The sequence below is a fragment of the Galeopterus variegatus genome, unplaced genomic scaffold (assembly GCF_000696425.1).
Source record: "Galeopterus variegatus unplaced genomic scaffold, G_variegatus-3.0.2 Scaffold2893, whole genome shotgun sequence".
Classification (NCBI taxonomy): domain Eukaryota; kingdom Metazoa; phylum Chordata; class Mammalia; order Dermoptera; family Cynocephalidae; genus Galeopterus; species Galeopterus variegatus.
Window position 1 is genome coordinate 224,131 of NW_007729004.1, and position 24,842 is coordinate 248,972.

Consider the following 24,842-nt stretch of genomic DNA (forward strand, 5'->3'; position numbering starts at 1 on the left):
CTTTTTTTGTGTCCGGCAATGGATCGCAACCCTCAGTGTCGCGCCCGTACCGGACCGGGACCGGCAACAGGATCGCAACCCTCGGTGTTGCTCCCGCATGTCACTCAGCAGTGAGCGGGAACCGGTCTGTATGTGGGATCCGAACCCTCAGCGGGAGTGCCGCTGCGCTCTCAAGCGGCGCACTGTAGCAGTGTGCCACTGGGCCGGCCCATAGATCCTGCACTTTCTAACATCCCACACATGAAAGTGACATCGGTGGGAAGAAACCTTGGACCTGTCCCTAAAGAATGCGTGAGATTTTTGAGATCCCATTCTTGAGGATAAAAATCAGGTGGAAAGACCTAAGAGGATGTTTTATCTTGCTCTCAAGTACGGGTATGATTTGGATGGTAGAAGATGGTAGGAGAGAAAGTTTGCAGCTAGAAGAACAACCTGATCAACGACCCAAATGAAGGAAAGTTCAGGATGTGCTAGGGAGATCTTCCAGTTTGATCAGAGTAGGAATACATGTGAAGGCTTAATGTCCAATCAGTGGTTATATATGCCTGCATGTGACTCAGCCAGTTAATGCATTTTCTGCTTGCTTACTAAGTAAACTAACTCCCACACATGAAGTAGGGAAGATGAGAACTAGGAGAAGTATAAATGGTGACATTAAGCATTTACCAGGACAGTCACACAGGTTGTGTGACACACCTCTCTGAGATCACTGAAATGTCATGGAGAGGAACAGAGCGGGAAGTACATCTGAGTCAGCCACTACCTGACTGTGGTGGCCTGTAATATCTCCATCTGATAGTTCTACATTCAAAACTAAAGCTAAGCCTTCATTTCCAAAACTCAAGAACTAAGAATCCTGCAGTCACCTCATGGCATGTCCAGTTTTTTCCAAGTGCTAAGTAGAAATCAATGAGCCAGCATCTATACAACTCCCTCCTTATTCCTTAGAACCCTAGACAGTCAGAGCTGGAAAAGACCTTTGTGATTCCTGATCTTTCCCCCTCATTTTACAAACTTAAGCCCAGAAAGGTAAAAGGAACTGCCCAATGGCAAACACCAAATTAGTACCAGAGGCCATCCCCATATTCAGCAACATCTGACCCTGCATTCAATGATCCATTGCCAAGAAGCTGTATGTACAAGAACCCACGTGAACTAAGTAAGATATACGCTCAGATAAGTAAGATATACTTTCTGATATCGATACTCACTCCAGATTTTACTGAGATCAAAATGAAAGTTCTGCTTGGGTGCTGTTCCAACACACCGTTTTTTTCTCATTTTGGTAATAGAGATGAGACATTTTAATCATAAAGATCCAATTTCTGTTTTCTGTTCTATTTTGGACTTGCCAAGGTTCAAAGTGCCACCAACTCTTTGTATGGAAATGAACCACCATTTTATGGCTAGAGGAGGGAGAGCCAACTATTTCTTCCACATTCTCCCCAGTGTCTCCCCCAAATGCCAAATCAGCCTTGTAGAAAACTAAAATTTACATCAGGAAACTGGTGAACAAAAAGCAAATGCAAATTTAGTTTTTATTAATCAAAAGTGTTATGCACTTATTTTTAAATATGTACTAAATTAATTTTTTAAACATTTAACATTTGCGGTTTTGGAGAAAGCCCCCATCGGTGTCTTAAAAGTCCCATTGCTTGTTTGGCATTTTCAAAACCCACATAAGACCGTTGAAAAGTCTGGGTATCTCCGAATGGAGTATACGCAAAATAATCTGTCTCCTCATGAAATTGTAGCAGTGTAAAACCTGGCGTGCACGAGGACGGTTACTCCCACATTCACCACTGTGAAATGAAAGAGCCACATGATGGTGCTATAACCCAAGCAGAAATGTTACTTTATCCCAAGTCATGGTCCATTTGCTTCTTATCTTGTATCTATAAAAACAGTAGCTGAGAAAGCGAGGAGTCAGCTCACTGACGTGACTAATAAAGGTATTGTCGGATAAAACAAACAGCCGTCCTTTGGGCTACATGATGAAGCTGAGTCTGCTGAAGAGTGCTGGGATTCCCTTCTGCCCATAGAGGAAACCCTTTCAGTGGAGGGAGGGGAGAGGAACAGGAGGAGTGTGGGCTCTCGAGCCAGCAAGAGCCTCCACCTTGACGACTGACTCAGTCACTTATGATCTGTGTGGTCTTGGGCTACTTAGATATTTCTGAGTCTCTATTTCTCACTTCTAGAATAGGAATAAATCCACCTCCTTACACATAAATAAACACTTCTTTATTTTTGTGTCTCCCAATATCTGGCAGAGTAGGAACTTGATAAAAGTTTTAATTTACAATATGTCAGGCACTGGATTAGGAGCTTTACTTACATTATTTCATTTAATTCTTACAAAAATCCCTTGAGGTAGATGTCTGCCAAATGAATCAATCAATGTTTTGATTTTCCTGTTTATAACACTAGTACGTGCTCACTGTAGAAAATTTGGAGAATACAGAATAAAGTAGAAGTTAGAGAATAAAATAAATCTGTAGTGGGGCCAACTATAGCTAACCTCTGCTAACAGGTGTGAACTTTCTTCCCATCAAAGTTCTTATTATATAAGACTGAGATCATAATATATCATCCAATTTGCATTCTGCCTTTTTCACTTAGCATTATATCATGAGCACATTCCCATATCATTAGATATTTTTATAAGTATCTTTCTGATTATCACTTAACATTAAATCATATGGATGCACCACAATTAACCTGTTGATAATTTTGAGGCCTTTTATTTCCAGTTTTTCATTACTTTAAATAGGTTGGATTAAACAGAGCACAGAGATATTCATCTATCTTTCAAACATTATCTCTTTAGGATAGAGCCTAATTTGTGAGTCAAAGGTCGTAAACATTTAAAGAATGTGTAGCTAGATAGATGGCAGAGATAGATAGATAGATAGATAGATAGATAGATAGATAGATAGATAGATAGATAGATAGACAGACAGACAGACAGACAGACAGACAGAGACAGAATTGTTGTTCTGATTTGTACCTCTGCCAGCCATGCAGGAGAGGGCTTATTTTATCCCCCAACCCCATTCAGGTGTTCTTGTTTTTAATACTTGCTAATTTTAGAAAACACACACAAAGAACTTTGTGTCGGTTTGTATGTAAAACAATTTTTAAAAAGAAAAAAAGAGTAACTTATCTTCCAAATATGAGAGGAGCATCTGATTTAGGGAAAAGAAGAACTTGCAGGAGATGGCTCCCGGCTTCCTCTAGCTAGAGGAAGAGACTCTAGCTACAGTCTCACCTCCTCTGACCCCACAGGGCTCCATGGGGGATGGGAGGCATGCCTGGACCCTGAAGCACTTCAAGAAACCAACCTACTGCAACTTTTGCCACATCATGCTGATGGGTGTTCGGAAGCAAGGCCTGTGCTGCATTTGTGAGTGAACTCCCTTCAAAGCCCTGTTCCCCAGGTTCTAGCTTGCTCTGCACATGGTTGGCTTGTTACAAATGGCAGAGCCAGAGATCAGGCCTGGACCCGCCCTACCCTAAGACCCTGGCCTTTCTGTCCATTCACCAGATACTGGCACAGCGAGGATGACGCTGCACACTCCCCTTGAGTGACAAGCACCTGCTGTGGCATTTTCCTGCTGCACTAGCTGCCCACAGAGGTGGAGTGGTGGGTGGACGTACAGAGACACACTGGGCGATAGCTAGGGACTCTCTTCTCAAGGAACAACGGGAGACTGTTTTGAATTTTCACCAGGCAAGGCCAGCTCCATTTGTCCCCTGCCCCTCCCTGTCCATCCAGAGGGAGGTACAGGCCTTGGCAGGGTGGGGCTGGGGGATGGCTGGGCCTTTCCTAGTTGGTCGCTCACAAGCACCTTCCTCATTTTTTTTTTCTTTTCAGACTGTAAATACACTGTCCACGAGCGCTGCGTGTCCAAAAACATTCCTGGGTGTGTCAAAACGTACTCAAAAACCAAAAAGGGCAACGAGGTTGGTGACATGGATTGCCTTGTTCTCCTGCATGCCATATCCAGGACAACATGTCTGTCACCATGGATTTCTGGGCAGGAAAGGGCTTTGGGAGCTTTATCCAGTCCCTTCTCTGCTTCAAGGACCACCCTTAAGCCATCCCGTCCATCCATCAATTCATTTGGCATCTCCTGGTGTCCACCGTGTGCCAGGCACTGTGCTGGGGGTACACAGGTTAGGAGAGATGGTCCCCAGCCTGCTCAAGAGCTGTGTAGTCTAAGGGAGAGATAGACATGTAAGCAAAGTGCAAAGTAGTGAGATGTGTGCTATAGTGATAGAGCTGTGTGGAACGTACAGTTGAGGCATGAAGGGGAAACCAGGGATAGCTTCACAAAGGAGATGACATTGTAATTGTGTCTCAAACCCAAATCAGGAGGACTTCATGAGGCCTCAAGGAGGACAAGACACTCCAAGCAGCAGAAGCCTTGTGTGTAAAGGCAGGGAGACGTGGCTTACTCTGGGATCTGTACTTAGTTTGGTGTGGCTGTGACAGAGGATGCTGAAAGGGAAGGGAAGAAGATGCGCTCAGACAGTGGTGAGATCCAGAGTGGGAAAGGTCTTGTAAGGCCATCTGAGCAGTCAGAAAGGAGTTTCCTGTGCAGCTAAGGAGCCACTGAAGAGCTTCAAGCACAAGAAGAGACGATTGGGTTTGTTAATTAGGGAGCGTGGTATAGGAGAGAAATCAGAGGGAGAACTCTCTTCCAATACTGAGGACCCAACTGGGGTGGGGTCTACACTCACCCGCTGTAGCATGGTCATGGCTGAGTCTGTGCTGAGTGGCCCCCAGGCCATGCTGGCTATTGAGTGTTTTAACTGTCACACAAGAGAGGGTAGAGAAGATGAAGGGAGAGTTTGAGAGGTCATTTGGAGGTACCACCTGGATCTGGTGATGGGGATGCAGAGGATGGGAGAGGGGCAGAGGGAGGGAGCGGCTCCCAGGTTTCTAGCTTGGCCATTGGGTGGTGCTGTTCACCAAGTCTGGAAACAGACCCTTAGCAAAAAAACTTAGCAGGGGAAGGGCACTCTGCATTGCTGCAGAGGAAAAAGTCTAGGGAGGAATCCGATCAGGAGATGGTTAGCAGATGGGAGTGGTACCCAGCCCTCCCGAAGGACTCCTGAGAGAGAAGGGTGCCTGCAAGGACATGCGTGCATGCCCCATAGACACCGCATGGCCTCTCATCTGCTCCTCCTGCACCAACCCATGCACACCCCCTTCCATGTTCATGCCTTTCACCAGGACATACTGTGCCTCCTGCGCTGAGGCCCTGAGCCTGCAATCTGGCCACCTGCCACACAGAGAAAAGAATGAGACCACTGAGGAGCCAGCAGGGCACATTCACAATCTTCCGAGCCTGCAGGGGCAGCCCAAGTCCTTCACCATCTCTTCAGATCCCAGGGAGGATGGAGAAGGCCATGTGGTGTTAGGGAGACAGCCCTGGACTTGGAGTCAGAAGACCTGGCTGTGAGTCCCTGTACAGCCACTTACCAGCCTGAGAACCAGAGCCAGTCACTTAACCTCTCTGTAGCCTCAATTTTTTTCTCTCTGCAAAATGCAAATAATAATAATAATCCCAGAGCAAATTCAATGTGACCATGTAGATGACAATCAACAAACTGAGCTCTTTAAACCCTCAGGAGAGCAGGCAGAAGGTGAGAAGCCACAAGCCAAACATGACACATCTTCTGGAGCAATAATTTTACCAAAAACATTATGGGAGGAGGTGTTTAAGCAACTTTATTGCTAAGTAATTTAAAACATTTATTCTTATTTAATACAGACATGAATAGTATCAGGCAAATATTTTGTATGTTTTTTATTATTGTGCTTATAGTTGGGCACTGCAGGCCGTGCCCCGCTCTCCCCCAGAGTCCACCATATCTACTTCCTTCTGCTATTTGGGGTGCCTTGGTGGAAATTTTTTACAAGTTCTGTAGAATTCCAGGGGGACAGAATGGAGAGCTCAGCACCCAGATAGTGGTATCATGGGTCAGTTGCTGTCACTATAGCTGCACTTACACACACATAAACGTTCCCATCAGCTTCCCAAGTTCCTAGCCTGCCCTGGTGGTATTTCCGGGCTGGGGACAGATACAACCAGCTCTACAGAAAACAGGTATGAAAGGCACCAGTGGACCTTCCCTAATTTATTTGGACTTTTTGTCTAACTTCCTTCTAGACTGCTTCTCAACCTTGGCTGCATATCATAATCACCCAGAGTGCTTTAAAACATACTAATGGCAGGTCTCACCTTCAGAGTCTCTGATTTATTTGGTCTGGAGTGTGGGCTGGGCACTAGGACATCTGAGCATTAGCTCCCCAGGTGGCTATAATGGGCAGCTAAGGCTGAGGAGGTGGAGGGAAGCATCTCCAAAGGGACAGGACTTTGCTGGAGAGGCCCTTCCAAATGTTCTGTCTCACTGCATCCTTCCCACAATCTCAGAGGTGAGACTTATTCTGCCAATTTCTACAGATGAGGGACCTGAGACTCAGAGAGGTCCAGGAACTGGCCAAAGGTCACCCAGCTGCAAAGTGGAAGATCAGCGATCAGTGACTCCAGCAGTTTTATCTGATGCCCAAGCCCCTCTGAGTTCCCCTGCACCACGCTGCCTCCCCCTTCCAGAAGAGAGCGCACACAAGCACATTACTCTGCAAGGAGTTCTGCAAGATGGGCAGATGGACTGCCAGACAAGATGCTGCTCAGAGGCTTGCCTCCAGGGTGAACGAGCTGTTCAAAATGTGGGCCAAGTGGTTTTCCATCTACCTTGATTAGCATGATAATGGCTAGGCAGGGAGGGACCTTGCTGTGTCATTTGGCAAAGCAACCAGCACCCAATAAGAATCTATGAAACAGGAAACAGCCCCCTGGCCTCTACACTCCCTGTGCTCCTCCAGACCCTTCTCCGGCCCAGGGCCCAGGGGTGTGGTTCTGCCACCTTCCCTGGTATCCTTCGCTTCCCTCCCGCAGGTGATGCAGCACGCGTGGGTGGAAGGGAACTCCTCTGCCAAGTGTGACCGGTGCCACAAAAGTATCAAGTGCTACCAGAGTGTCACCGCCCGACACTGCGTGTGGTGCCGGATGACGGTGGGTTGGTGCCCAGGACGGCCCTGCTTCTTTTCAGTGTGGTTTTCTGCTCAAGCTGCAGCATGGGAGCAGTGAACATCCCACCAGAGGGCATGAGCAAAGCCAGGGGAGCAAGGTTGGGAGAGCCCCAGAGTCCCCGTTCAATGCCCTCAGTCCAGCAGTGCTTCAATGACTCGCCGAGCTGCACAGAAAGAGGGCACCCCAGCAGCAGTGGAGCAAGGGCTGCTTCAGAAGAAGGTGGCCAGGCCACGTCTATGTGGCCGGGCAGCTGGCAACAGCAGGCCGGACCAGGAACTCCCGTCATCTGGGGCCGGGAGCACTGACAGAGTAGGAGAAGAATCAGACACCAGAACGCCTGCTCCTTGGGGCATCAGAGGAAGGAGCACCTGCCCCGAAGGTGCTTTCTTCACAGTGGCCCCAATGCCTGCCAGAGGCCTGGGCCTGCTATCACCACGGCCCAGGCTTAGAGTACATGGCCCCTCTGGATACTGGAGTGCCACTAGCAACCACTGAGCTGTGGCCAAAGCAAACTCAGAGCCATGTCTTGTCCCACTGAGCATGGTATCAGCCTCAAAGAGGAGGTTTCTCCAAACCAGACTGCAGAACTCCCAAAATGCAAAGGCTAAGTCATGGGCTTTACTTCCAGCCTTCCATGAGTTTGTGCGTTGAGATATCTTTCCTTCCAGAACCTCAAAGCCCGGGGAGCAAATATCCCAGAGGGGCTCTGGAATCCACAAGGGGATGCCATGCTGAAGGGCCACTGGCCTGCTCATGACAGCTCCAGCCATGGGCAGGTCTTGGTCTCCTTTCTCTGCCCACGGTAGACTTGGCACCCCTTAGCGCGCGCGCGCGCACACACACACACACACACACACACACACACACATACACACACACATACACACACACGGCGGCGATACTTCCAAAGCCAGCAGGGCATCAGGATTCGGGGAAGCACTAGACAGCTTGCCTCCCCAGCAGGCCTCTAAACCCTCATACATGATGTTTCTTTAATCACTTTCACTCAAATTATCTCCATTTTTTCCTCCAGTTTCACCGCAAATGTGAATTATCAACGTTATGTGATGGTGGGGAACTCAGAGACCACATTTTGCTGCCCACATCGATATGCCCTGTCACCCAGGTAAGTGCTCTTGCCCCCACCAGGGCTCTGGCTTCTCCGGGTTCACATTTCAGATTTAGGCAGCATTTAGACATCCACATCACTCAGACGGCTTCCCCGGCAGCTCATAGGGTTTGTGTTTTCAGTATGAGTTTGAAAGCGGTCCCTCTCAACCTCTCTCCTATGTCCAAACATGGGTCTCCCTCTACCTTGAGGGTTTCCACCTGAGTGTCTCAGCTCTATTTGGAAATGAAAACTACACAATTAAACTTCTTTTATCCCCATCTGAAACTTTCTCTGTCTCCTGTGTTGAAGACATCTCTCTCAAACCAACCACCAAATACTTTAACTTTCTCCTCTTCCCATCTTAAAAATGTTGCTAAGTCCCACTGATTCCTCACATCCCACCCTTGACTTGGCCAGGTATGTTTTTCCCATTAAAAACCTAATAAAAACCACCACTTTGGGAAACAATTTGGCAGTATCTACTAAACTGAAGATACAGAAACTCTATAACCCAACAATTCCCTACCTATGTATCTACCTGAGAAATACAAGCATTTACTCCACCAAAAGACATGTACAAGAATGTTCATAGCAACTTTATAATAGTCAAAAAACAGAAACAAGCTAAATGACCATTACAAAGAAAATAGATAAATAAATTGAGGCATATAGATACATTGTATTCATATTATGGAATATTACAATTCGGTGGAAAATGATGAACTATGCTTAGATGCAAAAATATGGAGAATCTCAAAAATATAGTGCTAAACAAAAGAAGCTAGGTTCATAAGAAGACATGCTTTATGAGTCCATTCATATGAAATTCAAAAGCCAGGCAAAACCAGTATGGTATTAGGAGCCACCAGGGATTGTACTTGTACTGGATTGCATACAAGGGCATATATGTATGCAAAAATTCGCTGAACTGTACAACTAGATTTGAGAATTTTACTATATGTGACATAAACTTCAATAAAATAGATAATAAATATTGAAAAAAACAGGACAAACAAAACTGAGAAAAATGACTTAATACTGTATCTGCTAAGCAGAGAAGCTAAGTCTAAGACCTTGCTTCTCAGAGTTCAAGTTTCTAAATCAACAAACTAGATTTCTGCCCATTTCAGTGATCCCCATGTCCCTTGCCCGTGTTTCGAGGTTAAAGTTAGAGCAAGAGATGACTGAGGCCTGGAGAGTCCTAGAAAAACGCATAGGGGTGCATTCCTGTTTTTAGGTCCAAAGCTCCACTTAGAAAAACTCCTTCGCATGCTGTACTGGCTTCCTATTCTCTTTCTTCATGTTAGCCATTAGTTTTTCATCGGATCTCTTTCTTTATGTTGGGCTTTTTTCCCCAAAAAAGATGTATGTCTTTCCTCTCTTCTCATAGGACAGGCAAAGTGGAAAACCTGATGTCAGCACGTCAGCCAAGGGCGAACTTGTGATGCAGGTACCTCAGTGAGCTCTGAGCTTGGTGGCTCACTCCAAGTGGGTCCAAGGCTGTGGGTGGAGGATGGTGCTTGGGTTCTAAAGAAGTCTATCTCGACATTCGCTTTCTCATCTGACCAATTATATCACACAGGAAGACACTTTATTCCCGGCCTCTGGAGTTAACCTTTGACCACCACACTGTAGGCAAGTGGTGAGGAGGGAGGCTGGCTGGTCTCATTGCTGGTCTCGTTGCCTTTATCATCTTTTTAGGAACAAGTTACATAAAACTTCAATATGCAAGCCTCCTAAATGATGACAAAAATATGGCCTAAAAATAGACAATGGGTTTTCCAAGATTTGCCAAGCTGTCTCCAGAACATGATCTGCCAAAATGAAGCGAATCAGATCCAAAAATTCTCCTTAATCCTTAAATGTATATTTAAGAACTCATTTTTTACTTGGCTTCATCAGTGAACATCTTTTCTTTGTGCCTTCCACAAGTTCCAAGGAATGCAGGGAAGGTGGCCTGGTGAGGTACATAGAGAAGGGAATAGAAAACTAGGCCCTAGAGAAGGTACTAGAGAAGGGAATAGAAAACTAGGCCCTCCTCCTCTGCCTGTGAGCCTTAAGTTTCCTTGTCTGAAAAGGAGAGAAGCATCCCTGCACTGCCCACCTCCCAGAGGTGCTATAACATTAAATGAGAACATGAAGATTGGTGTGTTTTGAAAATTAAAACATAAGACATAATGAGGAGAGAAACTTAATATGTGAGAAAGCTCTAGACATATAGAAGGGCAGCAAGTCAGGTGGCACCCAAACACATGCACACACACACACACACACACACACACCTGCACACACACACCCTGATGTAGGCATGCCAGTTGTTTACACCAGGCATCCATCTGGTTATTCTGCATGTGTTCTCACTGGGCAGTGCCCATGCTGTATGGATTGTTAAATACTTTGAATATCACCCCCAGAGGTAAGGGATTGCTCCTCCAGCTTCAAGATGCATCTGGGTGTCACAAAGACCAGTCACACTAGGCAGATGAAAGAATTCTTAAAAATCATAAAGAATGCTACTGCCATTTTCGAACAACATGGCACTGTGTTTGCTGGGTTTTTAGCATGAGATCTAGAAAAGCAAGCATTAGACACTGAATATGGAGCAGAGTATCAGCTCTGTATCAGTGTGTCCTTCAGCTGAATCCACCAGTATTTACTGAGCACTCACTCCTGTATCTGGTGCTATGAGATCCTTGGAACGAGGGCTATACACACACCCCCACCCTGTTCCTGATGCATTTAAGATCCAGTTGTTTTGAGACACTATGAAAGTAAAACACAAAACAAATACAAATAAAAAATAGACACTCCAGAGGATGCTACATGTGTCAAATGCAATAGTTTTAGTTGCAACAATCAAGGGAAATGTCATAGAGGAGGTGGTTCCTAAATTGGGCCCTGAGAATGAGCAGTGTTTTAAGAGGTTGCAAAGAAGAAAGTGGGCATTTCAGGGCATGGAGCAGGAGAAGCCAGTGCGAGCAGATGCTTGGCTGGGAGTGCGGGAGACACACTCATGAAAGGAGAAAGAGCTGGGCTTGGCTGGAACTGCAGCTGAAGGTTAGGAGGAATTAGGGGATAACAGTAGAATGGAGCTAGATTGAAAAGGCTTTGGATGCCAGGTTAGGAGATTTGGAATTTATTCTCTGGGCAACAAGGCATCATTAAAGGTCTTGAGCAGAAATGGCATGACTGACATGGCGTCCTGAGAAGGAAGTGCATGGGGACAGCATATAGCACTTACCTGGGGTGGGAAAGGCCTGAACAGAGTGGGGATGGCTGCCAGAGATAAAGGGACATGCCAGGGAAAGACTCGGCAGGACAGAACCTTCCCTGGATGACTGGATGAATAATAGTACCTTTCAGAGAATCAGGGAACCAGGACAAGGGACAGTTTCATGGGGAGAGAAGATGAATCAGGTTTGGGAATGTTGAGTTTGGACTGATGGTGAGACATCCAGGTGAAGGTACCCAGTGGACAGTGAGAAATGTGGGACCACAGCTCAGGAGGAAAATCGGGGCTGGAAATGTGGATTTGTAAGGTGCTGGGTGGAAGTGATGTTTCACTCCATGAGCATTATTTTGTTGATGTGTTTGAGCAGATGGCCATAACTTCTAAGACCGTGCTCAGTTATTTTTCTCACAAAATCTACTGTGCTGTGAGCACAATGCCACACCCTTGTGGAAAGATTTGAAGCTACAGTGCCATTGCCCAATCTCTGATCCCAACCACAAACCCTCATTGCCATTAACACCATTTACAGGCCACTCGATCTGGTGACACTTAGCTGACCCTCAGAAAACTCAGCCAGTGGACAAAGACCTACTTCCCCGACCCCCCTCGCCTCATGCCTGGACCGCTTCCCACCCATCTCCCTGAAACTGCTTTAGCAGCAACTCTCCTCTCGCCCCCCCTATTGGGCAAAGCAGACCTAATTTCTTTTTCTTTTACCTTTTAAGTATAAGATNCCAGTGGACAGTGAGAAATGTGGGACCACAGCTCAGGAGGAAAATCGGGGCTGGAAATGTGTATTTGTAAGGTGCTGGGTGGAAGTGATGTTTCACTCCATGAGCATTATTTTGTTGATGTGTTTGAGCAGATGGCCATAACTTCTAAGACCGTGCTCAGTTATTTTTCTCACAAAATCTACTGTGCTGTGAGCACAATGCCACACCCTTGTGGAAAGATTTGAAGCTACAGTGCCATTGCCCCCCCAGTGGACAGTGAGAAATGTGGGACCACAGCTCAGGAGGAAAATCGGGGCTGGAAATGTGGATTTGTAAGGTGCTGGGTGGAAGTGATGTTTCACTCCATGAGCATTATTTTGTTGATGTGTTTGAGCAGATGGCCATAACTTCTAAGACCATGCTCAGTTATTTTTCTCACAAAATCTACTGTGCTGTGAGCACAATGCCACACCCTTGTGGAAAGATTTGAAGCTACAGTGCCATTGCCCAATCTCTGATCCCAACCACAAACCCTCATTGCCATTAACACCATTTACAGGCCACTCGAGCTGGTGACACTTAGCTGACCCTCAGAAAACTCAGCCAGTGGACAAAGACCTACTTCCCCGACCCCCCTCGCCTCATGCCTGGACCGCTTCCCACCCATCTCCCTGAAACTGCTTTAGCAGCAACTCTCCTCTCGCCCCCCCTATTGGGCAAAGCAGACCTAATTTCTTTTTCTTTTACCTTTTAAGTATAAGATCATCCCCACACCGGGTACCCATCCCCTGCTGGTCTTGGTGAACCCCAAGAGTGGAGGGAGACAAGGAGAAAGGTATGTTCTCTTCTTTTTCAAAGTGGAGAGGCTAGCACAGCCTCTCTTGGGTCTCTTCCTCCCCTCGACCATTACAGAGTGGACTGTGGAGACTGGCAGACTCAGGCTCAAACCCTGGCACTACCACATACCACCTATGACCTGGCCCAAGTGACCTAACGTCCCCCTGCCTCGGTTTCCTCCCCTGTAAATGGAGATGATAAAGATTTGCCCTCTCATAGGGTTGTTTTGAATATTAGAGTAGACATGGTACTTAGCCTAGGGCCTGTCACATGAGCCATTATTAGGCTCCCAAGTTCTGAGATGCCTGTTCCTTCCTAGCCTCCCAAGTCTTTTCTGGCCTTCCCACCCCTGAGAAGGCAGGGCATCCACCTCATCAGTGAAGGAAATGCCAGTTTGCTGGTAGCTGGAGACTGCTAAGCAGAATGGGACGAGAAACGAGAATGGGCAAAGCAGCTTCTGCCTACCAGACCTGTTCAGTTCTGGGGTAATGAACAGATAACACCATGATCTGAAACCCAGATTTAAAAAATAACAAGTAAAGTTAAAGCAAGAACACAAGGACCCCTGCCCCAGTCCAAGGGGCTGGACACCCCTCCTGAACTGACCTGATCAGTCTCAAGCTGGAGCCCTGAAGCCAAGCCCAGGTGTGGTCACTGTCTCTCAGCCCTCCCGTACCCCAACCCCACCTCCTGCATTTCCCCCTGATCCCAGGACTTCAGGGTGCCTCTCTCTCAGGGGAGGCCTTTGATGCCTTTTTGCAATCCACAAAGGGCAGACTCACACTACCTAGATCACACAGAACATTTGAGAGAAGTTGTCTGTGGAGGAAAAAGCTTTAGAATGAAAATTCTGTTCTCTGGGTTTCTCTGCCCTGTCCTCTCTGTAAGGGGTGATGCTCCCAGGATTCGGGGCTACAGTCTTGGATGGTGGGCTGGCCTTGAACCAGGGGATGTTGCCAGATGGATCTTGGACATCAGGGTCTGCATGCAATGTTCTCCCCTCTCGAGTTTAAATGGACCCTCATTCCTGCCACTGATGGGCTCCAGAGGTGTTTGCCCTAATGTGACTTCTCATGATGACATTTTCCTTCTCTGTCTCTCTCTACCCCATTTCTTTTTTTTTTTCCATAGAATTCTTCGGAAATTCCACTATCTGCTCAACCCCAAACAAGTTTTCAACCTGGACAATGGGGGGCCCACTCCAGGGTATGGAGATAACAATCCTTACCTCTTGTTTCTTGTCTCTCCTTTGATCCCTGAAGAAGATACCTTTTTTTATCGCCTTTGTAAAATGTCTTTCATCTCTCCACTTGTCCTTCCTGCCATTTTATTCCCTTTCTCTTGTTTTTCTCACATGCCACTCTCTCTCCTCCTGGAGATACTCAGGAACACCCTTATGGCTAACTCTGCTTGAGAAGTGGCCTCCTGTACCCTGTCCCAGGAAAAGCTGTTGATTTTGTGAGAGGGACAGCAGGAAGGGCAGGCTGGTCGAGTATTTTCACTTATTCACAAGGCTTTGTTAGCTGGGATTTTCATGCTGAATCATAAGGCGGGAGAAAGTGTTTTCTTATTGCTGCCAGTCAGCAGTTTGGAAATCTCTTCGGTGACTCATGTGTTCTGCTGTGGGGGCATTTTAGGATCAAGACAGTTGGATAGTCAGTGAAATCACTTTTTTTCTGAACTATCTAATTTTGAGGTTGTTATGCTCCTCCTGGCCCTGCCACTTGCCCATTGGCTCTTTCACTGCTCATTAGCAGAGGGGTGAAAAGAGGCAGAGCAGTGAGAGGAGACAAGGCAGCCCCTTTGTAACAGGACTGAAGGTGGGTGGGAGGAGCTGGCGCCTGTGTTAGCAGCGGCGGACGTGATGCGCGGCCGGTCCCCGTAACCGGAGGCCCCTCCAGCGTCGGGGCGGGAAGGCGCGAGGCCGGGCTTCGTCCCAGTGCACTCGCGCCATCTGCTGGCCAGTCCCGGACCCGGGGCTGTCTCGCTGCGCCCTGGGCTGCGTTTTCCCAGCGCGCAGCCGCTTTGCCCGACCTCCTAACCCGCCTTTCTACTCTGCGTTCAGCAAGACCCCTCAGAGGGGCTTGGAGGAAGGACTCTAGAAAGGGAATCTGACGTTGTTTTCGGTTGTCTGACACAAAGCTGTTATTTATGGCAGTGGCAGTACAAGACCCAGTTAAAAGGAAGAAGGGAATCATTCCTACCATGATTTACCTGTACAACTAATTTTAAAACAGAGCTCACCTATATATATCGCTGCGGTTGCCATCAGTCCCCGGGATTGCCCGTGACTGCTGTATAGCACAGCCTCGTGATTGAGCGGCAGCCTACAAATACCTTTACCAGCCCACTCTCTTCTAGGATATTTTAATAATTGAATACAGTCCTCTAGCTTGACCTCATCTGTGCGAAATTGTTTTCACTCTGGAGGGCGAGCCAGGTGGCTACTTCCAGAGCTGATGTGCGTGTCAGTCTGTAATCAGACGGGCTGTCTAGCTGTAGGGAGCCTCCACTGAGAATTCACTTCCTGTAGGAGAGCAGAGGTCTGCAAGAGACGTGTAAGACAGGAAATGTTAATTTGTCTACACATGCACAGTAACTCCGAAAGCCTCAGGGGTTTCTCAGACCACCAGGCTGGGCGGAGAGGAAGTACTGACCTTCAGCTTCCCAAGTCCACCCCAAGGTGCCCACAGGTCACATTTATTCAAAAGCAGAGGTTTTTGACATTTCTGTGCCAGGAACCCCTTTGGCAGTCTAGTAAAGTCTATGGACCCCTCCTCAGAATAATATTTCTTGATGCATAAAATGAAATAATGTAGAATTATCACGGAAACTAGTTACATTGAAAAACAGTTATGAAAACATTAAAAAACAAGTTCATAACGGGAGTATATGTGCTTTGCCAACACTAAATAGCAAGATCCAGAGGTGAGTCTAATAACTACTGTATATTCAAAGCAGTGATGAGCATAAACAATAGTATGAGATATCTGCCCCAGCTGTAACAAAACATTATGATATCTATGATTGCGACTGCTGACAAAGTCACAGGTACTGTTAATCCCTGTGATGTGATGTGTTGCCTATAATCATAATTGAAGGGAATGCTAAATTTCAATTAGTGCTTAGGGAAGATAAGAACGTAATATTTTCTCCAGGTTCATGACCCTCTGCATTCTGAAGACCCCTTGGAGGTTGATGGTTGAGCAGGTTAACAGCCCTGCTCTAAAGGGTTAAGGCTCCTGAGAAGAGAAGGGTGCTTGATCCACTTAATTCATTGAAGCTTATTTCTATCGGTGCCAAAATGAAGAAACTATGGATTCCTCTGCACATACAGTGGAGAATTTCTAGAAAACCATTTTCTGTTTGTGTTGAATGTTGAATCAGATTCTCCTTATAAAAGGATGGCTCCCTGGGATTTTTTTCCATACCCAGCGGCACTGCATAGTAAGCTCTGGATTCAGAACATTAAGTGACCTTTTCAACCCCAAAAGGAATCAAGGTCTTAACATATTCTCAGGGAACAGGGAGACTCTGACTCAACAGGTATCAAGTGTCAGCCACAACCCAATAAACAAGACCATTTTGGCCTTTCTTCTCCTTCCTAGATTGAACTTCTTCCGTGATACCCCGGACTTCCGTGTTTTGGCCTGCGGAGGAGATGGTACAGTTGGCTGGATTTTGGATTGCATCGGTAAGTATGAGCTGGGAGGGCCTTTACTGTTTATTTATAGTAAGTATATTTAAAGTCAGCAGACAGCAATAAAAAAGAAAGCAAAATGGGGCTATATCTTGTTTGTCCTTGTACCCACCCTCTGACTAATGCTTGATTACATATCTAATTTGAGTGGAATAAAATAAAGAAATAAGACAATGGAAGGATTCCCATAGATGCAGAGATAACAGTTTAATTTCAACCCTTTCCTCAAAACATATCTGTCATACCAAGATTTTGGGCAGTGGCAGGACAGACCAGGTTTGGGGCAGAACTGAGACTCCAGATAGACCCATGGTGGTAGATAAAGACCAGGGAACTACGCAGAGGTGCATAGCCCAGGGAAAATCACCTTGGGGTGAACACCTGGAGCCTGAGTCCAGAGAGCACATCTGGAAAGTGCAGATCAGTGCGAGCAAAGAGATGGCTACGTTGGGCTGTGTCCAATATGCCTAGATCAACAGGGCAGTAGGGAGGACCCAGGCCGGGGATCTGGAGGCCTGAGTTCTACCCCATCGCTGCCTGGATCTGTAGGTCCTTGAACATGTCAGCCCCAATAAGTGATGGAGACCGACTCCGAGATTCTGAGATGGGGGCATATTCCAGATCTAACCCTAGAGAACCCAGATAAACCCTGCAATGTGGAACACAAGGACAGAAGGCAGCCAAGGGAAGCACTGGGAAGGCCCAGAGTGACGAGCCCTGGTTGCCTCTCGTCTTTCCATCTTTCATTCCACAAATGAAATGCAGCCCATGCATTTCTGTGTGCCAGGCTGCTCTCCAGGCACCAGAGGTACAGCAATGAACAAACACAAAACTCCTGCCCTCATGGAGCTTACCTTCTGGAGAGAAGAAATGGGCAATAAACAGAGAAATAAATGAAACACATAGTATGACAGAAGGTGATAAAAACATAGCAGGGACAGGGCAAAGGGAGTGCAGAGGTGGAGTGGGGTTGCAGTCTAAAACCCAGTGGTCAGGGAAGACCTCCCAGAGAAGAGGAAGTCTGCATGGAGACCTGGAGGAGGGGGGAGCCACGTGGATACCCGAGGGAGAGCAGCCCAGGCAGAACCATCAAGTTCAAAGGCCCCGAGGTGGGAGCAGGCTGGGCTGCTGAAGGCAGGCCAAGGTGGCTGAGCAGAGTGCCAGCAGAGAGCCACAGAGGATGAAGCAGAGGTAGGAGGGGGCTGGGTCACTAGGGCATGTGGGACATTATGCAGAATATGGCTTTTATACTGGAGAATCCTGAGACATCAGATGGCTTTGAGCAAACAAGAGACATGGCAGATTAAGAGAAAAGGACAGAAGCAGGGAGACTAGTGAGGAAGCAGTTGCAGTAATCCAAGTGAGAGATGACCGGGGCTTGGACCACAGTGGAAACTGCAGGCGGTGAGAAGTGGGCAGATTCTGGATATCTTTGGAAGGTGGAGGCAACAGGATCTGCTGACAGACTAGATGGGGGAGATGAGAGGAAGGGAGGAGTCAACGATGGACCAGGACTAGACCCTGAGCCAGACAGGGAAGGCTGGGCCTGCAGGGGTCCTAAGTAGACCACCTGGGGGGTGAGAAGGCTCAGGACCGCACACCTGCCGTCTGCTGCTCCCGCGGGTGCTCTGGTTTCCATGGACACAGCCCTGCCAAGCAGCCGCCCACGTCCTCCTGTCACCTCAGGCTCTGGAAGAGGAGTCAACGATGGACCAGGACTAGACCCTGAGCCAGACAGGGAAGGCTGGGCCTGCAGGAGTCCTAAGTAGACCACCTGGGGGGTGAGAAGGCTCAGGACCGCACACCTGCCGTCTGCTGCTCCCACGGGTGCTCTGGTTTCCATGGACACAGCCCTGCCAAGCAGCCGCCCACGTCCTCCTGTCACCTCAGGCTCTGGAATTGTTTGTGGGAGGTGGGAGGAGTCCTCTGGGAGCCAAGGAAGGAAAAACTGATCTGCAGGGGGCGGGTGGCTGTGGTATTGGGCTATTTGCATGGTTCCCCCTTCATCACAAGAGAGACAGTAGGCTTTAGTGAAGTTTTATCAAATTCATCTGCACAGGACACAGGTGATAGAAGCTGCCCAAAACAGAAAGAAAGAAGATCATGTGAGATGCAAGAAATGTTAGGTTTTTTCACAGGTTAGTAGTCCAAAGAGAAAAAACACAGGTAAAAGGAATAACTGCATGTGTTCATTCATTCATTCAACAAATATTTAAGCACTTGTTCAGTGCTCTCCACAACCCCACTGTGGTCCCCTCTCTGATCTGTCCTTCCCCTATGGCCAGAGAGATCTTTCCAGAATATCAGTGGATTCATGGCTTGCATAAAACTCATAAGTGGCTTCCCATTATTCTTAAGATAAAGACAAAAACCTTTCAGGTGATCTACAGGGCCCTGGGAGGTCCAGCCACTGCCCACCTTTCCAGCCTTATTTCATAGCTCCATCCCTCTCCCTCCCTCTGCACTCCAGCACCCAGCCTTGTCTCAGACCCTTGAATGCACCAGCCTCCCTTCTACCACAGGACCTTTGCATAAGCTGTTTTGCCTGTCTGCAATGCTCCCCCAGCCTTTACTCAGTCAGCTTCTGCTTCAGATCTCAGCTATTGTCTGTCTGCCTCAGGGGAGTCTCCCCTGACACACTGTCAGCCCCAGTCACCTTATTACAGGCCCATGCTCCTTTCCTTTCCAGCATGAATGTGAAATTACACATTCTTTATATGAAGACCTCATTGGTACCTGCCCCTCCTGCTCGGCTGTAAGAACAATGAGGGCCCAAGCCATGGCTTTCTGCCTGCTATTTGAGCTGCCGCATCTAAAACACCATGTGACATGTTGGAGGCTCCAGTAACTATGTGTGCAGATGCTGTGCTGAGTGGGACACAGTCCCCCTGGGGAGATTACAGCACATTCAGGGAACAATTAAATAGACAATCATAAGAGACTGTGGTGAGGTCATCCCTGGTGCTAAAGAAACACTCAGAAGAGGCATCAGGTCCAGGCTGAGGCAACCAGGGACGGGTTCCCAGCAGCGGCTTCTGAGTTGAATGATAGAGAGCTCTGTGATTTAAGGAGCTGAAAACACTTCAGGATGGTTGATGTGTTGAGTGGGAGGTAGGATGAACAGAAGGATGAGGCCAGGGAGAGAGGCAGAGCCTGGATCCTGAGGCTTCATGTGGCAGGCTAAGGAGCAAAGGGGAGCCACACTGAAGTGACAGCAGTGGACCAGCGTGGTGGGGCTGTGGCTCAGGGATGGCCCCCCTTGGTGGAAGTGTGGAGAATGCATTAGGAGGGTCAGACTGAGGCCAAGAGTGCAGAGAGGAGGTCGTGGCAGCAATACCAGTGGGGAGGAATTATACCTGCACTCAGGTGTCGCCATGGGAATGGAGAGACAAGATTGCTTGGAGATTAAGGAGGGAGCATGTAGAAAATGATGTGTGAACAGATGTGGGTAGGGGGGAGGGAGAAACCTAGGATGACATTCTGGTTTCTAGCCTCAGCACCGTGAGGATGGTTGGCCTGCTCAGGTGGGACCACAGAAGAAGGAGCAAGCATAACAAGACAAGAGGGAACTGCATGTGCAAAGGCGGGAGGCACAAACTCGAACCACGTGCTATGGGGACAATGGGAAGGTCCACTGTATTGTTCTGTTCTCCACTTGAGCCCTTTTGGTGTTAATCACAGCCCTGGGTCTTGCCTGAGCTCAGCCACTTAGGGCACAGGTCAGACAACCTGGGGGATCTGTGAGCTCCTGCTTTGCCTGGGTAGCCCAGCTTGAGCCTCACCCCCTGATTCCTGCATCTCCCCCTCTCCCAATCCCACTACTCATATCCAGGGGCACCATGCACACCAGAGTCCATGCAAAACCACACCCCCCAGAACCCAGTGGGTACCTGTGCCTCCCTCTTCAGCTTTCCCAGCCCAGCCAACACACGGCTGTTGATCTGTGGCCAGATGAAAACATGTTCTGCTGTGCTTTCTCTGATGGTTCTGTCTGATGCTCCTTCACAACCATCAGAGGAGAAAAGATTAGGAACCTGTGTATTTGCAATTCTGGGAGGTGGTGAAGATCCAAACTGGTATATGGGTACCCAATGACACCTGGAGGTTTTGCCTGTTTAACACAATGTTATTTTTTGAACTTTTACACCTGAATGACTTTAGGTGAGCATCTCCAGTTTTCTAAATGCCCACCATTCCCAAATATCCTCAGCCTACCTGTTTTATTGATCTATGCACCTGCCTTCAGTTACAGGTTAATTTATCTCAATATGAAAAACAAATTAACATATTCAGCTCAATTTGTAGTGGCTCACGCACCTCAGATGGAATAAATGGCTTTAGGAAGTAGTGTGTTACCCATCATGGGAGGTATTCCAACAAAAAATGTTAGGGAGGGGTTCAAGCATCAGATCAGGGATAACAAAATAACTCAAACATTGTGTAATCCCATGGCATATGGTTTCCTTCGTCTGTCTGGGTTGCAGATAAAGCCTGCTTCACAAAGCATCCACCAGTGGCTGTCCTGCCTCTTGGAACAGGAAATGACCTTGCACGTTGTCTCCGCTGGGGAGGAGGTGAGTCTGCGTGCTTGTGGCACTAGCCTGGAAACAAATGTTCCAGATTACAGGGATGCTTTACAAAACGAGGATGAACTTATCCTTTTATGTGTCACATTGCACTAAGTAATAAACTCTGCAGTGGTATCTAATCCGTGACCCTTTCCCTGCCCTCCATTCCACACCAGTGTGGAATAGGAGCTCCTCTTCTAGGCTCCAGAAACCCTGTGTTCACCCCTCCTGAAACCATCAGTTTAGAGCCTGCCCAGTGGAGCATAGTCAGCTTTAGGATAAAAACCATTATTTATTTGTCCCTTCCCCTGTATTCATCCCAGTCAGGGCTCACTTAGTTGTTTTCTGTACAAAATTCCCCTTTCCCCAAATTACTGGCTTTCTGAATTAGGACTCAATACAGACTGAATTGCCACCTCACCAATTACTTACAGTCACTAGGGACATCCACATTGTCCTAGGCCTTCATGGCCATGGACCCTCATTTTGAAATTCCTCTAAGGGGAATACAGACTAGTAAATAGCTTACAGAGCAAGGGGCAGGAGCTAAGGAGAACCTTGCAAACTGCAGCAGTCCCCATGGAGCTGGGCATGCTCCAGATTGTGGAGAAGTTCAGCTCAGCACATGGAGTGGACAGATCAGTCTGCAGGCAAAAGAGGGGCAGGGACTCCAGACGGCCGATCAATTCAGAGAGTGATTCAAGACCAGTCAGGGCAGTGCTCAATGCTCAGAGACAGGTTCATGGTTGGTGGGCAGGGACAGAGCAAGCAGGAGCAACCCTAGGGCCATCTTAAAATTCTCCTCCATGACACAGTCCTGGAATGGGTCTGTTCTCCTGTGCACAGCATCCCACCATCCAGCCCTCCAGTTCTCTAGGGTTTGCTTCGGTCACACCTGTCCACCTTTAGTCAGCACCTACCCCCACCCCCCACTACTTGGGCTTTCAAGTCACCCCAGCCTCTTTCTAATTATTCTCTACTGTCCTCACCTTGTCCATGGCTCAGGGAACACATGGGGAGTCTCCTGGTCACAGATACCCATGGGGTTACCTGTCCTGACAGCTACCTGTGCATCAGCAATAACTTAGCCTTTCTGTGCTGGTGGCAAATGCAATGCCATCCTCCACAGGTTATGAAGGGGGCAGCTTGACGAAAATCCTGAAGGAAATCTAGGACTCAATACAGACTGAATTGCCACCTCACCAATTACTTACAGTCACTAGGGACATCCAGATTGTCCTAGGCCTTCATGGCCATGGACCCTCATTTTGAAATTCCTCTAAGGGGAATACAGACTAGTAAACAGCTTACAGAGCAAGGGGCAGGAGCTAAGGAGAACCTTGCAAACTGCAGCAGTCCCCATGGAGCTGGGCATGCTCCAGATTGTGGAGAAGTTCAGCTCAGCACATGGAGTGGACAGATCAGTCTGCAGGCAAAAGAGTGGCAGGGACTCCAGATGGCCAATCAATTCAGAGAGTGATTCAAGACCAGTCAGGGCAGTGCTCAATGCTCAGAGACAGGTTCATGGTTAGTGGGCAGGGACAGAGCAAGCAGGAGCAACCCTAGGGCCATCTCAAAATTCTCCCCCATGACACAGTCCTGGAATGGGTCTGTTGTTCTCCCGTGCACAGCATCCCACCACCCAACCCTCCAGTTCTCTAGGGTTTGCTTTGGCCACGCCTGTCCACCTTTAGTCAGCACCTACCCCCACCCCCCACTACTTGGGCTTTCAAGTCACCCCAACCCCTTTTTAATTACTCCCTACTGTCCTCACCTTGTCCATGGCTCAGGGAACACATGGGGAGTCTCCCGGTCACAGATACCCATGGGGTTACCTGTCCTGACAGCTACCTGTGCATCAGCAATAACTTAGCCTTTCTGTGCTAGTGGCAAATGCAATGCCATCCTCCACAGGTTATGAAGGGGGCAGCTTGACGAAAATCCTGAAGGAAATCGAGCAGAGCCCGTTGGTAATGCTGGACCGCTGGCATCTGGAAGTCATCCCCCGAGAGGAGGTGGAGAATGGGGACCAGGTCCCGTACAGCATCATGAACAACTATTTCTCCATTGGTGTGGTGAGTTGGTCAGGGACTGCCCTTCTGCATGGAAGAGAAGTGCCCAGGAAGTGTTCCAGTTTTCCATTGTCCCCTCTGTGTCCCTACTCTTTACCTGTCTTACCTGCCCCCAGCCCTGACTTGAGCCCAGCATCCTGGAATGCGACCCAGATGTGGACACCCTGGTTGCACTTTCTCCCATCCTCGATTATGGAGGAAATTCTTTCACCTATAATTTTACCTAACACAAGAAAAGACTGGAAATTTTCAAAGGACATATTTACTCTTTGGGTAATATGAAGCAGTTAAAGGAAAGTAACACCAAGAAATAACCAAGGGGCGAGGTGAGGAGGAGATGTTCATGTGAGCTTCAGGAACTGGGAATTCTGATCCTCAAGTGAGGCTCATGTGGTCCCAAGCTGGTGTGGTAGGCTTAGGACTCAGAATCCCTTCTCTCCTAGTCTCTTCCCTCCTCTCAGCCCCATTCCACACACTCCAAGTGCTTCACGAACATCTGGGGGCATCTCCTCCCATCTGATCCCTCAGGCTGAGCGCCATGCTCCTCTCTGTTGCTCCCACAGCTCTTTATGCCCAACTCATCAGTGCACTCTCTGCATTAGACTGAAGGGATTGGTTGTCTCCCCCTCCACACACACACACACACACACGCACGCACACACACCCACAACACACACAACACATGCACACAACACACACGCACACACACACGCACACACATGCACACACACAACACACACGCACGCAGACACGCGCACACACACACACATGCACACACGCACACACACGCGCGCACACACGCACACATACACACACACACGGAGCAAGGACAGTGACGTTCCTCTTTCAGTCCCAGCACATCTAGTGTGGCTCAGTTAGATTGTTTCACCGAACTCAGTTTCTGATCCAGAGGATCGAGGTGAGCACTGCTTCCCAGGCTGTTTGTGGGGAATCAATCATTTTTATGAATAGAGCTGGGGTTTGGGAGGGGGTGCGGCAAAGACACAGCATTTATTGAGCACCTACTGTATACTCTCCACTGTGCTGGGCTTTATATATTCTAGTCCTCTCAGCAACCCTGCAGGTATCTTGTCCCCATCATTCTTATCACCTGTGCCTCTTTTGAAAATTTTGGTGATTTAAAAAGAAAAAAGGAAAGAGAAGGGAAATGATAGGTACCTTGGGGGGATAGCAAGTTTAAGGAAAGGGTTTTATTTTTTAATGAGAAAGCTAAAAGGAGAACCATGAAAGAGGGAAGGATTAAAGATAATAATACTTTTTATTTACAGAAGGATTTAAAATTTACCATATTTATAGATATTTTCTTGATTCTTATTACTACACTGAAGAGTTTTATCTCTATTTTATGAGTGAGGAAACAGAGACTCAGTTGAAGTGATTCACCTTCATTTTCTGACTCCTCTTTTTCTATTACTGAGACAAGAGAGGCATTGCTGGACTCATGATCAGGTACTGAGAGAAAGGAGGTGGTGGACTGGGGGCAAG

At 47.8% G+C, this 24,842-nt stretch overlaps 1 protein-coding gene across 1 annotated transcript in view; it reads left to right on the plus strand.

The window, feature by feature from the left end:
* Window positions 1-24,842, plus strand: part of DGKG (diacylglycerol kinase, gamma 90kDa) — a gene marked incomplete at its 3' end in the record, with an annotated part of 113,176 nt that overhangs the window by 83,243 nt on the left and 5,091 nt on the right. The window contains exons 10-19 of the mRNA XM_008583354.1: window positions 3,286-3,403; window positions 3,875-3,963; window positions 6,969-7,085; window positions 8,137-8,229; window positions 9,605-9,664; window positions 12,915-12,994; window positions 14,128-14,202; window positions 16,605-16,690; window positions 21,181-21,270; window positions 23,179-23,339. Of these exons, the coding sequence (XP_008581576.1) occupies window positions 3,286-3,403; window positions 3,875-3,963; window positions 6,969-7,085; window positions 8,137-8,229; window positions 9,605-9,664; window positions 12,915-12,994; window positions 14,128-14,202; window positions 16,605-16,690; window positions 21,181-21,270; window positions 23,179-23,339 (969 nt within the window). The remainder of the gene's footprint in view (window positions 1-3,285; window positions 3,404-3,874; window positions 3,964-6,968; window positions 7,086-8,136; window positions 8,230-9,604; window positions 9,665-12,914; window positions 12,995-14,127; window positions 14,203-16,604; window positions 16,691-21,180; window positions 21,271-23,178; window positions 23,340-24,842) is intronic.